The sequence below is a fragment of the Callithrix jacchus genome, chromosome 22 (assembly GCF_049354715.1).
Source record: "Callithrix jacchus isolate 240 chromosome 22, calJac240_pri, whole genome shotgun sequence".
Taxonomy (NCBI): Eukaryota; Metazoa; Chordata; class Mammalia; order Primates; family Cebidae; genus Callithrix; species Callithrix jacchus.
In genome coordinates this window covers 10,736,684-10,752,196 of record NC_133523.1, presented here as the reverse complement: position 1 = coordinate 10,752,196, position 15,513 = coordinate 10,736,684, and the positions used below count along the sequence as shown (strand labels likewise).

The following is a 15,513-nucleotide window of genomic DNA, read 5'->3' as shown; positions in this document are numbered from 1 at the left end:
AAAAGAAGCATATTATCTGAGCAAGAAAGGCTTGGTTGGAATATTGATGCGGACTTTGTTCCTTTCTAGGCTTGCATTTAGAAAATCTGCATAAATATATTAGTCTCATTAGACTCATAAAGGAGCTTTTTAAAAGTATTATATAGCTTGCTAAGAAGTAAATTTACATATTGTAACTGAGGTACATAATGGAAAACAATGTACAGTACATCACAGGAAATACTTCAGTGTTCAGAGAATAAGTAAGGCAAAAACAGATCCACAAGTCCAGGAGTCAGCCTCCCCTCACTGCAAGGCTGAGTCTCATGCTGTTAGAGAGAAACATGCCAGACACCTGCAATGGGAGACAATACTCCTAAGTGGCTATGATGAATTAAGACAAAAAAAGGGCATTCTGCAACCATGTCTTTAAAACTGGTGTGAAGGGTGTGGTGGCTCACGCCTGTAATCCCAGCATTTTGGGAAGCTGAAGCGGGCAGATCACAAGGTCAGGAGTGAGGAGTTCAAGACCAGCCTGGCCAATATACTGAAACCCCATCTCTACTAAAAACACAAAAATTAGCTGGGCTTGGTGACAGGTGCCTCTAATCCTAGCTACTTGGAAGGTTAAGGCAGGAGAATCACTTTAACCTGGGAGTTGGAGGTTGCAGTGAGCCGAGGTTGCACCACTGCACTCCAGCCTGGGCAACAGAGTAAGACTCTGTCTCAAAAAATAATAATAAATAAATAAATAAAACGGGTGAAAGATAACAGGTTCCAAATAATAAACATGACCAAAATTCCTCTCTTCTCACTAACATGACTCAGTGGTATTTCTCATAGTCAGGTTTACCTCCCACCATTCATTTTCCCTTCTGAATAAGAACAATTATGATTACCAAGTTTAGAATTAAGTTTACCTCATCAATGCATCAAATACAGAGATCATCTTGCTTCCTTGAATAGAAACCAATCAACCTAAAACAAGCACAAAACCTGTAAGAAATTCTTCAGAGCACCCTCTTACTGATATATCACACAGTCATTTATGGTTTCTAGTCATAATTATTATTACAATTTATTAAACCCTCTTTGATAACAGGTATGGTCTTTGTGGTCTTTAGCTAGAGGGCACACAAAACAGCATGGCTTAACTTTTGGTATTATGAGTAAATGAGACATTACTATCAAGATAAAAGTTGAAACTATATAAGCAAGAGAAGTAAAATTTACATGAGGAGGAAAAAATTCCTAAAGTTGTATGCACCTGGTTAATGCTGACTTCACAGTGTCTTAATAAATAATTTTCCAAAATTATAAACTTGATGTGAGCCAAGACTGAAGACAGTTAATAGTTTCTAAGAAACGTGTACAAAAGTCTTGTTTGAATAAAAAATACGTATTAGTCACATATAATCAAAGAACTGGAAATGAACTGAGGCATTACACTGAGCTGTGAGTAACAGGAAACACTTGAAATTTCCTGATAAAAGTATTTATCCTCACATGAAAGTCCTGGGTGAGGCCAGTCACTGCACAGTGCAGCAGCAGAAGCTCCCCTCTAGTTGGTTTTGACAGTAGCATGGTAGCAGTCAGGCTGAATCAAGAATACGGTCACCACTAGTATGAACAAAGGTGCTTACTACACAAATTAGATGTTATACCAAGCATCTACAGACTAGGGGAGTCAGAGCATCAGAGAATATTCCCAACCAGGACAGTCTGAATTAGTTGCCTAGTACACACATAATAATGTCTGAAGGAAAACTAAAGTAGACATTCATCGTGGGGCTTCTGGAGACCTGTGTGAAACCTATAACTCCGAGAAAACTGAAGTCAAGTAGTTTTGAGGATACTCTTGATTGGCAACCCAAAGAAGCGGGAAAATGGAATGGAAGCAGGTGTCCATACAGCCTGTATTCACATGGCTGTCTCCCTGTATGGTGCTTCAAAACCATGACTAATGCCTTCTTTGCTTACTTTCAAATCTCATGTATGATAGGTTACTGAAGAACTGTGTCATGGAATCACAAATGGAATGGATTCTTGGAAATCTAGTTCCTAAACTACCAACACTGACATAACACAATCCAGAGATCCAACTCTAGAGTTTACTGTCCTGTTGCAAGTCTCTCGTAATTTAAAGCCAATTATCTTACAAGGTCTTTCTCCACTGTGAATCTTTTCATGCAGTCGAAAGAAATAGGAAGGACTGAAGGCTTTCCCAAATTTCTCACTTTTATGGGGGTTCTCTGTGTGACTCTGTTCATGATTATGAAAGAACTGGGACAACAGAAGGGTTAGGGTTAGGGTTCTCATAGGGTTTCTCTCCAGTGTGAATTCTTTCATGTATTCGAAAGTAAGTAGATCGACTGAAGGCTTTCCCACATTGCTTACATTCATAGGGTTTCTCTCCGGTATGAGTTCTTTCATGTATTCGGAAGTAACTGGAACGACTGAAGGCCTTCCCACATTTTGTACATTTATAGGGTTTCTCTCCAGTGTGAATTCTTTCATGTTTTCGAAAAGAACTGGAACAACTGAAGGCTTTCCCACATTGCTTACAATCATATGGTTTCTCTCCAGTGTGGGTCCTTTCATGTATTCGAAATGAACTGGGGAAATCAAAGGCTTTCCCACATACCTTACATTTATAAGGGCCATTGCCAGTGTGCTTTATCATGTGTCTTCGAACACTTGCAAGACAAGTCAAAGCCTTCCCACATTCCTTACACTCAAAAAGTTTCTCTCCAGTGTGAGTCCTTTCATGACTTCGAACAGAACTGGCACACCTAAAGGCTTTACCACACTGTTTACATTCATATGGTTTCTCTCCTGTGTGAGTTCTTTCATGTATTCGAATGTACTTGGAACAACTAAAAGCTTTGCCACATTGCTTACATTCATAGGGTTTATCTCCAGTGTGAGTTCTTTCATGTATTCGAATGTAACTTGAACAACTGAAGGCTTTCCCACATTGCTTGCATTCATAGGGTTTCTCTCCAGTGTGACTTCTTTCATGTATTCGAAATAAACTAGGATAATCAAAGGCTTTCCCACACACCTTACATTTGTAAGGCACACCTCCCCTATGCATTAACATGTGTCTTCGAATGCTTACAAGAGAAATGAAGGTTTCTCCACATTCCTTACAATCATAGGGTTTTCCTCCAGGATGAGTCCTTTCACGTACTGGAAAAGCGCGATGATAACTCAAGGCTCGTCCACACTGGTTTCGTGTATATGACTTCTTTCCATATTCCTGATACTCATTTGGTTCATGTCCAGTGTGATCTCTGATGTGCCTATTAAGCGATGAAGCACCCGTGCCAACTTCTCCACACAAACTGCTTTTACACAGTTTTACTCCAGGAGTTTTCTTGTTCAGAATACCATCTGGAATCTGGCTGAAGGTTTCTTCACCGATTCTCTGTGGAATATGACTTGTGGGAAAAATGAGAAGTACATCATTAACAGTTTGTTTATAAATAATTTTATATTTACTAATACGTATTAGACTTATATATACCTTTTTCTTTCTTTCTTTTTTTTTTTTTTTTTTAAGACAGGGTCCCACCATGTTGGCCAGGCTGGTCTCAAACTCCAAGGCTCAAGGGATCCTCTCATCTCTGCCTCCAAACTGCTGGGATTATAGATGTGAACCACTGCACCAGGCCTGGACTCTTTTTTTTTTTTTTTTTTTTTTGAGACAGTCTCACTCTGTTCCCAGGCTGGCAGGCTGGAGTGCAATGGCATGATCTCAGCTCACTGCAACTTCCACCTCCTTCATTGAAGCAATTATTCTACCTCAGTCTCCTGAGTAGCTGGGATTACAGACATGGCTACCACACCAGGCTAATTTTGTATATCTTTTTTGTTTGTTTGTTTATTTTCTTTAATTTTTATATCTTTAGTAGAGACAGGGTTTCACCATGTTGGCCAGGCTGGTGGCTGCTGGCGTGACCCACCACACCCAGCCTTGGACTCGTATTTTTAACTTTATCAGGGAAACTGTAAGTTTTATGCCCTATCTCAATTGTGTGAATATGAACAGACTAAATGCTCTGCTTTAGGTCACAATCATACCTATTATCAAAAAATGATATTCATGGCCAGGCCTGGTGGCTCACATCTGTAATCCCAGCACTTTGGGAGGCTGAGGCAGGTGGATCACCTGAGGACAGGAGTTCAAGACCAGCCTGGCCAACATGGTGAAACCCCATCTCTACTAAAAATACAAAAATTCAGCTAGGCGTGGTGATGGGCACCTGTAATCCCAGCTATTCGGGAGGCTCAGGCAGAAGAATCACTTGAACCCAGGAGGCAGATGTTGCAGTGAGCTGAGATGACGCCCTTGCATTCCAGCCTGGGCAACAAGAGTGAAATTCCCTCTAAAAAAAAAAAAAAAAAAAGATATTCATATGAGGTTTCTTAATACTGTCTACAAGTGAACTATTTTGCAAACACTGAACATCTATGTTACACTTAACTATGTTTTAGGAGAAGATTTTCTAAAAACCAATCAATTTGAAGCTGGGCTTATATGTTTTGTTTGCTTGTTTTAAAAAAATCCTCCAGCACTTTGGGAGGCCGAGGCAGGTGGATCACAAGGTCAAGAGATTGAGACCATCCTGGTCAACATGGTGAAACCCCGTCTCTACTAAAAATACAAAAACTTAGCTGGGCATGGTGGCACATGCCTGTAATCCCAGCTACTCAGGAGGCAGAGGCAGGAGAATTGCCTGAACCCAGGAGGCGGAGGTTGTGGTGAGCTGAGATCGCGCCATTGCACTCCAGCCTGGGTAACAAGAGCGAAACTCCGTCTCAAAAAAAAAAAATCCTAACAATATGAAATGCTCTCAAGGAACAGGGCTTTCTTCTCTGAGTGAAAATTACCTTGTATTTCTCCTGGGAAGTTTGAATGGGTCTTCAGTGTTCTGGTCTTCCCATTGTTTTCCTAAAATTTAGACCAAAAAAGTCATTATGAATTAGTACAAAATTATGAAAAAAAGTATTAGATTTTATGTTCACAATTCACTGCAGCCATGCTTGGTTTATTCCCCCAAAGTCTCAAGGAGCTAGAAACACTTGTTCTCTAGTTTACTAAGGGAAGGAATATTGTCACCTTACCTATAGAAGCCAGGTTCCTGAAGGTTTCCCGCATCACATCCCTGTAGAGATTCTTCTGGGAAGGATCCAGCAAAGCCCACTCTTCCAGGGTGAAGTTCACAGCTACATCCTCAAAGGCCACTGAGTCCTGAAACATCCCACATGTATGGAGGAGGATGGGTGAGACTGACGGCACTGGGATCCTAGATTCTACTCCCAAGACGTTCTCATGACTCTGTACTGTCCAAACATTTATTCCAAGATTCCCCAGTCATCAAACTTAACTTCTGTCTAAACTCACTTTCTTCCACAAAGCAATTCTGCTGCTAGAACTGAACTAGCAACAGTATAATAGGAATATGACTCTGGTGAGGGAATTATGTGCTGCTGGACCACCCCTAATGCCTCTCTGTATGGTGGGTCTGTAGCACCTGTCATAACAAAGATGTAGTAACTAGCGCACAGCAAAAAGTTAACATCAGCCACCCTGAGACTGCATATCTTTAGAAATGCTTGTTCACAAAGTCTGACCTTTGACAGTATCTGGCTTTTGGACAGGATCCCACCAACCTAACTGATAAAGGAGTCGTAACTTACTAGAACAGACTCCAATAGCAAAATCTCTGTGGGAAGCAGTATAGGGATGGGAAAACCTAAATTGCAACTGATGAATTACTGAAGGCGTAGGGTGGATAAATTTAAAAAGTAAAAATCTGGCTGGATGTGGTGGCTCATGCCTGTAATCCCAACACTTTGGAAGATGGAGGCAGGAGGATCATTTGAGCTCAGGAGTTTAAGACTGGTCTGGACAACATAGCGAGACCTCTTCTCCACTAAATATAATTTTTTAAAATTAGCCATTAAAAAAAAAAAAAGGTAAAAATCCAGGGAGTCCAGTCATATGGGGCCCCTCCAGGAGTATGTGAGCTCTACCTCCAGAAACCTTATCAGTTTTCACAGTGAAGATCATAGGAAAATTGCTTCCTGCTTGTGGCAGGAAGAGGGTGAGTAGTCATTCTGAAATACACTCAGGGAATTGTTCTGAACAGATACCACCTTCAGGCCAGGCGCAGTAGCTCATGCCTATAATCCCAGCACTTTGGGAGGCCAAAGGCCAGAGGATGGCTTGAGGCCAAGATTCAAGACCAGCCTGGGAAACCAAGTGAGACCCCATGTGTCTATCAAAAAAAAAAAAGAAATGAAAAAAAGGGGAAGGGAAGGGAGATAAGAAAGAAAGAGAAAAAAAGAGAGGAAGGAAAGAGGGAAGGAAGGCAGGGAGGGAGGGAGGGAGGAAAGGAAGGAAGGAAAGGGAAAGAGCCAAACCTTCTGGGACAAGGGGAATACCTAATTCTATTCCCCTCTACCCTTCCTGCCTCCACTAAAGAGGCATGAGGATAAGAAAAATGTATGCAAATCACAACCCAGCAACGCGAGCTTCCTAAAATGAGGTCAAATTGCATGTCAATGGAATGTTTACTGTCTCCCCACACCATATTCCACATCAGTGGGACTCCTGGATAATAACAAGGAAGTACAATTGAAAGAATGCCTCACACCATAGTAAAGAAGCCTCTATGGGTACACCAACAAATGGGGTAATATGAAGTGGACAATTTCTAGGCTCACACAATCTACCAAGACTGGGTCATGAAGACAGAGAAAATCTGTGGAAACCTACAACTAGTCAGATTGATGCAGTAATCAAAAAGCCCCAACAAATAAAAGCCCACAAATAGTTTCACTGCTAAAATCTATCAAACATTTAAGGAAAAATTAACACCAATCCTCTTCAAACTATTCTAAAAAAAATGTAGAGGAGGGAACACATCCCAGTTCATTCTATGAGGCCAGATAGACAAAGATAACAAAAAGAAAAAAAAAAGCAGACAGATGTCCTTTATGAATACCAAAGTAAAAATCCTTAGATAAGTAATCAAAGGTATAGTAATCAAAACAGTGTGGTACTGTCACAAAGACACAGATACAGACCCTTGGAATAGAACACAGAGCCCAGAAAGATACACACACATAAATGGCAAAATGATTTTTGCAAGTGTGCCCAGATTCATTATTGGGGAAAAAAAATACTTTTCAAAAAATGGTGTTGGCAGGGATGCAAAGATGAGAACGAAAAGACACTGGGGCCTACTTGAAGTGGGAGGGTTGGAGGAAGGTGAGGGTGAAAAAGAAACCTATCAGGTACTATGCTTTTACTACTTTTAATATGAAGGTGATTAAATCAGTTGAACACTAACCCCTAGTAACGCACAATTTACTTTTCTTTTTCTTTTTGCGCCCCCCGTAATGCACAATTTACCAGTGTAACAAACTTGCCCATGTACCCCCAAAACCTAAAATAAAAGTTGAAAGAAAAAATGGTTCTGGGAAAACTGGATATACACATGTGAAAAAATACAGTTGGGGCCGGGCGAGGTGGCTCACGCCTGTAATCTCAGCACTTTGAGAGACAACCTGACATCAGGAGTTCTAGACCAGCCTGGTCAATATGGTGAAACCCATCTCTACTAAAAATAAAAAAAATTAGCCAGATGTGATGGCATATGCCTATAATCCCAGCTACTTGGGAGGCTAAGGCAGGAGAATCGCTTGAACCCAGGAGGTAGAGGCTGTAGTGAGATGACACCATGTCACTGTACTCCAGCCTGGGTGACAGAGGAAAACTGTCTCAAAAAAAAAAAAGGCAGTTGGACCCTTAACTTACATACAAAAATGAGATCACAATGGACCAAAGACATAAAGGTAACAGCTAAAACTAAACAACTCTCAGAAGAAAATAGTAAAAATTATGCAGGCCATTGTTTTGGACTAAGATCCTATACTAGGCCCCAACAAATGAGACCAAACTAAAGTGGAGTCATTCATGCTGAGTGGCACATGATCAAACTAAAATTTTAAGGAAGCAGGTAGCTCTTCAAATATATCCAGTTTTTCTACAAAAGAGGGGACTCACAGCAACCAGTCGGAAAGGACCTGGTCAATCTCAGCTGGCATAATAAAGACATCCCCTCTGCTTTATCCTTTCAATAAAAGTAACCTGATGTTAACCAATCTGCTTTTTTGTTGTTGCCATTTCCCTTGTTCTTTATAAAAACCATACTTCTGTCGTGTCCAGTAGGAGCTCTTTTTCTATAGAACGGGATGGTACCCCAATTCATGAACTGCAAATAAAAGTCAACTGGATCTTTAACTCTGTTGTAATTTTCATTTTTATTTATTTATTTATTTATTTATTTATTTTAAAGATGGGGTTTCACCATGATAGCCAGGTTGGTCTTGAACTCCTGACCTCAGGTGATCCACCCACCTCAGTCTCCCAAAGTGCTAGGATTACAGGCGTGAGCCACTGTGCCCTGTGTAATTTTCATTTTTAAACAAAAACACAGGGCAAAGTTTCCATTGGGTATGGCATTGATTTCTTGGATAAAACACCAGAACACGGTTCATAAAAGAAAGACAAATTTTATTTCATCAAAATTTAAAACTTGTATGAGCCAGGCAGCTGAGGGAAGAGGATTCCTTGAGCCCAGGAGGTTGAGACTGCAGTGAGCTGGAATCACATCTGGGGGAAAGAGCAAGACCTTGTCTCCAAATAAATAAATAAACAATTCTGTGTGTCAGAAGACACTATCACACTGGGAAAAGGCAACCAGGGAATCGTAAAAAGTATCAGCAAATCATATATTTGGCAAGGTGTCAGCATCAAGAACATATAAAGAACTCCTATGACTCAACAAAAATCAACCATTTCAAAGAACAAGTCTTGGCAAGAATGTCAAGAATTTGGGGCCAGGCACAGTGGCTCACACCTGTAATCCCAGCACTTTGGGAGGCTGAGGCAGATGGATCACTTGAGGTCAGAAGTTCAAGATCAGCCTGATAAACATGGCAAAACCCGTCTCTACTAAAAATATAAAAATTAGTCAGGTGTGGTGGTCTGTAGTCCCAGCTACTCCAGAGGTTGAGAGAGGAGAATTGCTTGAACACAGGAGGTGGATGCTCCGGTGAGCTGAGATTGCACCACTGCACTCTAGAGCAACATAGTGAGACCCAGTCTCAAAAAAGAAAGAAAACATTTCAACAGAGTTCAGTGATCTAATTGGTTCTTAATGAGTCATGAATCAAGAAGCATCTTATCTATTTTTTTTTTTGGCGGGGGCGCGGAATGGAGTCTTGTTCTGTCGCCAGGCTGGAGCACAGTGGCGCAGTCTTGCATCACTGCAAACTCTGCCTTCCAGGATCAAGCAATTCTTCCGCCTCAGCCTCCCAAGTAGCTGGGACTACAGGCGCCTGCCAAACGCCCGGCTAATTTTTTTTTTTGTATTTTTAGTAGAGACGGGGTTTCACCATGTTGGCCAGGATGGTCTCAATCTCTTGACCTCGTGATCCACCCTCCTCGGCCTCCCAAAGTGCTGGGATTACAGGTGCCTGCCACCACAGCCAGCTAAGTTTTGTATTTTTAGAGATGGGGTTTCACCATGTTGGCCAGGCTAGTCTCAATCTCCTGACCACAGATGAGCCATACACCTTGGCCTCTCAAAGTGCTGGGAATACAAGTGTGAGCCACCATGCCTGGCGGATTGAAGCAGAGTTTTAAACAGGCTGGCTAAGTGTTCAAAAACTGCCCCAGCACAAACAAAAAAATAGGTGTTTTTTTTTTCTTCTTAGTTTCATCATTTTTTTTTTTCTCTCCTGGCATTTAGAAAATCTGTGTGAATCTTCTGTGATCTCTGTGTTCTCTTTTGTCTGAACATAAACTAAAGAAATATAGATTTCACTGAACCCCATTTGCTTCTTAAAAAGAAAAAAAGGGGTTTCCGGCGGTGACGATCTACACACGAGAACATGCCTCTAGCAAAGGATCTCCTTCATCCGTCTCCAGAAGAGGAGAAGAGGAAACACAAGAAGAAACGCCTGGTGCAAAGCCCCAATTCCTACTTCATGGATGTGAAATGCCCAGGATGCTATAAAATCACCACGGTCTTCAGCCATGCACAAACGGTAGTTTTGTGTGTTGGTTGCTCCACTGTCCTCTGCCAGCCTACAGGAGGAAAAGCAAGGCTTACAGAAGGATGTTCTTTCAGGAGGAAGCAGCACTAAAAGCACTCTGAATCAAGATGAGTGGGAAACTATCTTAATAAACACATTTTGGATAAAAAAAAAAAAAAAAAAATAGAAAAAAAGGGAGGGCTGGGCGTGGTGGCTCATGACTGTAATCCCAGCACTTTGGGAGGCTAAGGTGGGCAGATCACCTGAGTATCAGGAGTTCAAGGCCAGCCTGGCCAAAATGGTGAGACCACATTTCTAAATAAATAAATAAATAAGGAAAAAAAAAAAAAAAGGAAAAAAGGAGAAAAAAAAAAGAAATAGAGATTTCAGTGACTACATGGCAAGGAAGTCTCTGTAAAAAAAAAAAACAACTTTCAAAATGTCATGAAACAGACAAATATAGCCTTTAACAAATGAAAATAGGAAACAACGGAGAAGAAAATCAGATTTCCTGAGTTACAATTCAGGAAATATATATAATTATTCTATTATAATATTCAAATTTGGTGGGGCATGGTAGCTCACCCATTTTCCCAGCACTTTGGAAGGCAGAGGTGGGCAGATCACCTAAGGTCAGGAATTTGAGACTAACCTGGCCAACATAGTAAAACCCCATCTCTACTAAAAACACAAAAATTAGTCGGGCAAGCCAGGCATGGTGTCTCACACCCGTAATCCCGGCACTTTGGGAGGCCAAGGTGAGCAGATCACAAGTTCAAGACCAGTCTGGCCAACGTGGTAAAACCTCATCTCTATTAAAAAAAAAAATGCTTTCTGCCCGTGGACACCACTGAAGCAGCATCACTAAAGTCTCTCTTCTACCTGCAATCATGTCTAAGTCAGTCCGAAACAGCTGAGGAAGCTCTTCATTGGAGGGTTGAGCTTTGAAACAACTGAGAGCCTGAGGAGCCATTTTGAGCAATGGGGAATGCTCACAGACTGCGTGGTAATGAGATCCAAACACCAAGTGCTCCAGGGGCTTTGGGTTCAACACGTATGCAACTGTGGAGGAGGTGGATACAGCCATAAATGCAAGGCCACACAAAGTGGATGGAAGAGTTGTGGAACCAAAGAGAGCTCTCTCACGAGAAGATTCTCAAAGACCAGGTGCCCACTTAACTGTGAAAAAAATATGCATTGGTGGCATTAAAGAGGACACTGAAGAACATCATCTAAGAGATTATTTTGAAAAGTATGGAAAAACTGAAGTGACTGAAATCATGACTGACTGAGGCAGTGGCAAGAAAAGGGGCTTTGCCTTTGTAACCTTTGATGACCATGACTGTGGATAAGATTGTCATTCAGAAATACCATACTGTGAATGGCCACAATTGTGAAGTTAGGAAAGCCCTGTCAAAGCAAGAAATGGCTAGTGCTTCATCCAGCCAAAGAGGTCGAAGTGGTACTAGAAACTTTGGTGGTGGTCGTGGAGGTGGTTTCGGTGGGAATGACAACTTTGGTCGTGAAGAAACTTCAGTGGTCATGGTGGCTTTGGTGGTAGGCGTGGTGGTGGTGGATATGGTGGCAGTGGGGATGGCTATAATGGATTTGGTAATGATGGAGGCAATTTTGGAGGTGGTGGAAGCTACAATGATTTTGGCAATTACAACAATCAGTCTTCAAATTTTGGAGTCTTCAAATTCTGGCCCCCATGGTGGTGGCGGCCAATACTTTGCCAAACCACGAAAACAAGGTGGCTATAGCGGTTCCAGTAGCAGCAGCAGCTATGGCAGTGGCAGAAGATTTTAATTAGGAAACAAAGCTTAGAAGGAGAGGAGAGCCAGAGAAGTGACAGGGAAGCTACAGATTACAACAGATTTGTGAACTCAGCCAAGCACAGTGGTGGCAGGGCCTAGCTGCTACAAAGAAGACATGATTTAGACAAATACTCATGTGTATGGGCAAAAAACTCGAGGACTGTATTTGTGACTAATTGTATAACAGGTTATTTTAGTTTCTTTTCTGTGGAAAGTGTAAAGCATTCCAACAAAGGGTTTTAATGTAGATTTTCTTTTCTTTTTTTTTGCACCCATGCTGTTGATTGCTAAATGTAATAGTCTGATCATGACGCTGAATAAATGTCTTTAAAAAAAAAATGCCAGGCATGGTGGCAGGCACCTGTAATCCCAGCTACGCAGGAGGCTGAAGCAAGGAGAACTGCTTGAACCCGGGAGGAACAGACTGCAGCGAACTAAAATCGCACCACTGCACTCCAGCCTAGGTGACAGAGCAAGACTCCTTCTCAAAAAAAAAAAAAATTTAAAAATTTCAAATCTCACTTTTCAACAACAAAAAAACACAAAGAAAGAAAAATATAGCTTATCAATGGGAAAAAATAGACATAAACCATCTCTGAGAATCCTGAGTTATTGAGCTCTTTGGACAAAGACTTTAAGCAACTGCCTTTTAACTATGTTCAAAGTGGTAAAGATAAGCATGAAGAAATAAAACTAAGAAAAGAATGCATACAATTATCAATAAAAAATTAGAAATTATTTTTAAAAAGATTACACAGGCCAGGCACAGTGGATCACGCCTGTAATCTCAGCACTTTGGGAGGCCAAGGTGTGTGAATCACAAGGTCAAGAGTTCAAGATCAGCCTGGCCAAAATGGTGAAACCCCATCTCTACTAAAAATACAAAAATTAGCCAAATGTGGTGGCACATCTAATCCCAGCTACTCTGGAGGCTGAGGCAGAAGAATCACTTGAACCCAGGAGGCGGCGGTTGCAGTGAGCCGAGACTGCACCACTGCACTCCAGCCTGGTCAACAGAGTAAGACTCCATATCAAAAAAAAAAAAAAAAAAAAAAAAAAAAAGACTACACAGAAAGTATGGAGATGCAAAGCACAACTTAAAATGAAAATTTCTTGGCCAGGCGCGGTGGCTCACACCTATAAACCCAGCACTTTGGGAGGCCGAGGCGGGTGGATCACGAGGTCAAGAGATCAAGACCATCCTGGTCAATATGGTGAAACCCCATCTCTACTAAAAATACAAAAATTAGCTGGGCATGGTGGTGCACGCCTGTAGTCCCAGCTACTCAGGAGGCTGAGGCAGAAGAATTGCTTGAACCCAATAGGCGGAGGTTGCGGTGAGCCGAGATCGTGCCATTGCACTCCAGTCTGGGTAACAACAGCGAAACTCTGTCTCAAAAACAAAAGAAAGAAAAAGAAAATTTCTCTACAGGTGTTCAATGGCAAATCTGAGCAAGCAAACTATGAATCAGCTAATGAAAATAAACTTCACCACCCTGAAGAAAGAAAAAATAAATCTGAGAGAATGGGAAAACTTGCTGGAGTTTGGTTGCACAAGAAGGTGAGTATAGTTAACACTAACCTATACACAAAAATGCTAAAGGGTAGATTTTGGGCTGGGCGCGGTGGCTCACGCCTGTAATCCCGGCACTTTGGGAGGCCGAGGCAGGTGGATCACGAGGTCAAGAGCTCGAGACCATCCTGGCAAACATGGTGAAACCCCGTCTCTACTAAAAAATACAAAAAAAATTAGCTGGGCATGGTGGCGCACACCTGTAATCCCAGCTACTTGGGCGGCTGAGGCAGGAGAATTGCTTGAACCCAGGAGGTGGAGATTGCAGTGAGCTAAGATTGCATCACTGCACTCCAGCCTGGCGCCTGGCAACAGAACAAGACTCTGTCTCAAAAAAAAAAAAAAAAAAGGTAGATTTTTTTATAACCACAATTAAGAATAATAAATTGTTGGGCATGGTTTATACCCATAATCCCAGCATTCCAGATAGCTTCAGCCCAGGAGTTCAAGACTGGCCTGGGTAACATGGCAAAACCCCATCTCTACAAAAAATACAAATATTAGCTGGGTGTGGTGGCATGTCCTCTAGTCCCAGATACTCAGGAGGCTGAGGCAAGAGCATGACTTGAACTCAGGAGGTGGAGATTGCAGTGAGCCAAGATAGCACCACAGCACTCCAGCTTCAGCAAGAAAGCAAGACTCTGTCTCAAAAAGAAAAAACAAAAAAGAATAAGTTACTGTAACAAACCAGCAAAAAACACATTGATTAGAAAATGGGCAAAAATGGCTGGACGTGCTGACACACACCTGTAATCCCCTCTACTCAGGAGCCTGAGGAAGAAGGATCTTGAGCCCAAGAGTTCGAATCCAGCCTGAGCATCATAGCTTTCTCCAGAAAAAAGGAAAAATAAAGATAAATAAATAATAAATGGGCCAAGAACTTGAATGGACATTTCTCTAGGATATATAAAAATGGCCAATAAGCACATACAAAGATGTTCAATACCACGAATCATTAGGGATACAGATTTTACAAAATTTAATTTCAAATGGTTACTCACCATCTGAATAGCTTTCATCTCATGTAAAATATACACTGACAAAAACATAAGTCTTAAAATTGTTATGCCATGCTAAACTGTATGTCAATTAAATCTCTTTCCTTTATAAATTATTCAGTCCTGGGTATGTCTTTAATCACAGCGTGAGAACGGATTAATACAGTAAATTGGTACTGGGCAGTGGAGTGCTGCTGTAAAGATACCTGAAAATGTGGAGGCAACTTTGGAACTGGGTAACAGGCAGAGGTTGAAACACTTTGGAGGGCTCAGAATAAGATAGGAAAATATGGGAAACTTTGAAACTTCCTAGAGACTTCTTAAATAGCTCTGATCAAAATGTTGATAGTGATATGGACAGTAAGTCTAGGCTGAGGTGGTTTCAGATGGAGATAAGGAATTTGTTGGGAACTGGAAGCAAAGGTGACTCTTGTTATGTTTTAGCAAAGAGACTGGGGACATTTTTGCCCCTGCCCTAGAGATCTATGGAACTTTGAACGTGTAAGAGATGACTTAGGGTATCTGGTGGAAGAAACTGCTAAGTGGCAAAGCATTCAAAAGGTAACAGAACATATAAGTTTGGAAAATTTGCAGCCTGACAATGGAATAGAAAAGAAAAACCCAGCCAGGCTCAGTGGCTCATGCCTGTAATCCCAGCACTTTAGGAGGCTGAGGCAGGTGGATCACTTGAGATCAGGAATTTGAGACCAGCCTGACCAACATGGAGAAGTCCCGTCTCTACTAAAAATACAAAGTTAGCCAGGCATGGTGGCACATGCCTGTAATCCCAGCACTTTAGGAGGCTGAGGCAGGTGGATCACTTGAGATCAGGAATTTGAGACCAGCCTGACCAACATGGAGAAGTCCCGTCTCTACTAAAAATACAAAGTTAGCCAGGCATGGTGGCACATGCCTGTAATCCCAGCTACTCGAGAGGCTAAGGCAGGAGAACTGCTTGAACCCAGGAGGCAGAGGGTGCAATAAGCCGAGATCACACCATTGCACTCCAGCCTGGGCAACAAGAGCAAAA

General features: G+C 41.7%; 2 protein-coding genes across 8 annotated transcripts in view; one reads left to right on the top strand and one right to left on the bottom strand.

The window, feature by feature from the left end:
- The window catches only part of LOC103789770 (uncharacterized), a 37,408-nt gene that overhangs the window by 14,088 nt on the left and 7,807 nt on the right, over positions 1–15,513 (bottom strand). For 3 of the 7 annotated variants that reach the window (XR_008478646.2, XR_008478647.2, XR_013531064.1), the window contains exons 2-5: positions 5,110–5,236; positions 4,876–4,936; positions 2,377–3,422; positions 900–957 (exon numbers count right to left, since the gene is read on the bottom strand). Coding sequence is in view for 4 of the 7 variants with exons in the window: in XM_008987316.5 (XP_008985564.1) it covers positions 2,252–3,422; positions 4,876–4,936; positions 5,110–5,236 (1,359 nt within the window). In the remaining 3 variants the exon portion in view is untranslated. Of the gene's footprint in view, positions 1–877; positions 958–1,024; positions 3,423–4,875; positions 4,937–5,109; positions 5,237–15,513 lie in introns of those variants that run through there. The other 4 variants (XM_078360624.1, XM_008987316.5, XM_078360623.1 and 1 more) reach the window with 2 other exon arrangements.
- Positions 9,945–10,285, top strand: LOC108589472 (small ribosomal subunit protein eS27). Its single transcript, XM_017967319.3, has one exon. The coding sequence runs from the start codon at positions 9,952–9,954 to the stop codon at positions 10,204–10,206; it is 255 nt and encodes an 84-aa protein (XP_017822808.1). The 5' UTR covers positions 9,945–9,951; the 3' UTR covers positions 10,207–10,285.

Excerpts from the sequence above, each read along its gene's own strand:
- LOC108589472 (XM_017967319.3), top strand. The coding sequence starts at position 9,952 with ATGCCTCTAGCAAAGGATCTCCTTCATCCGTCTCCAGAAGAGGAGAAG.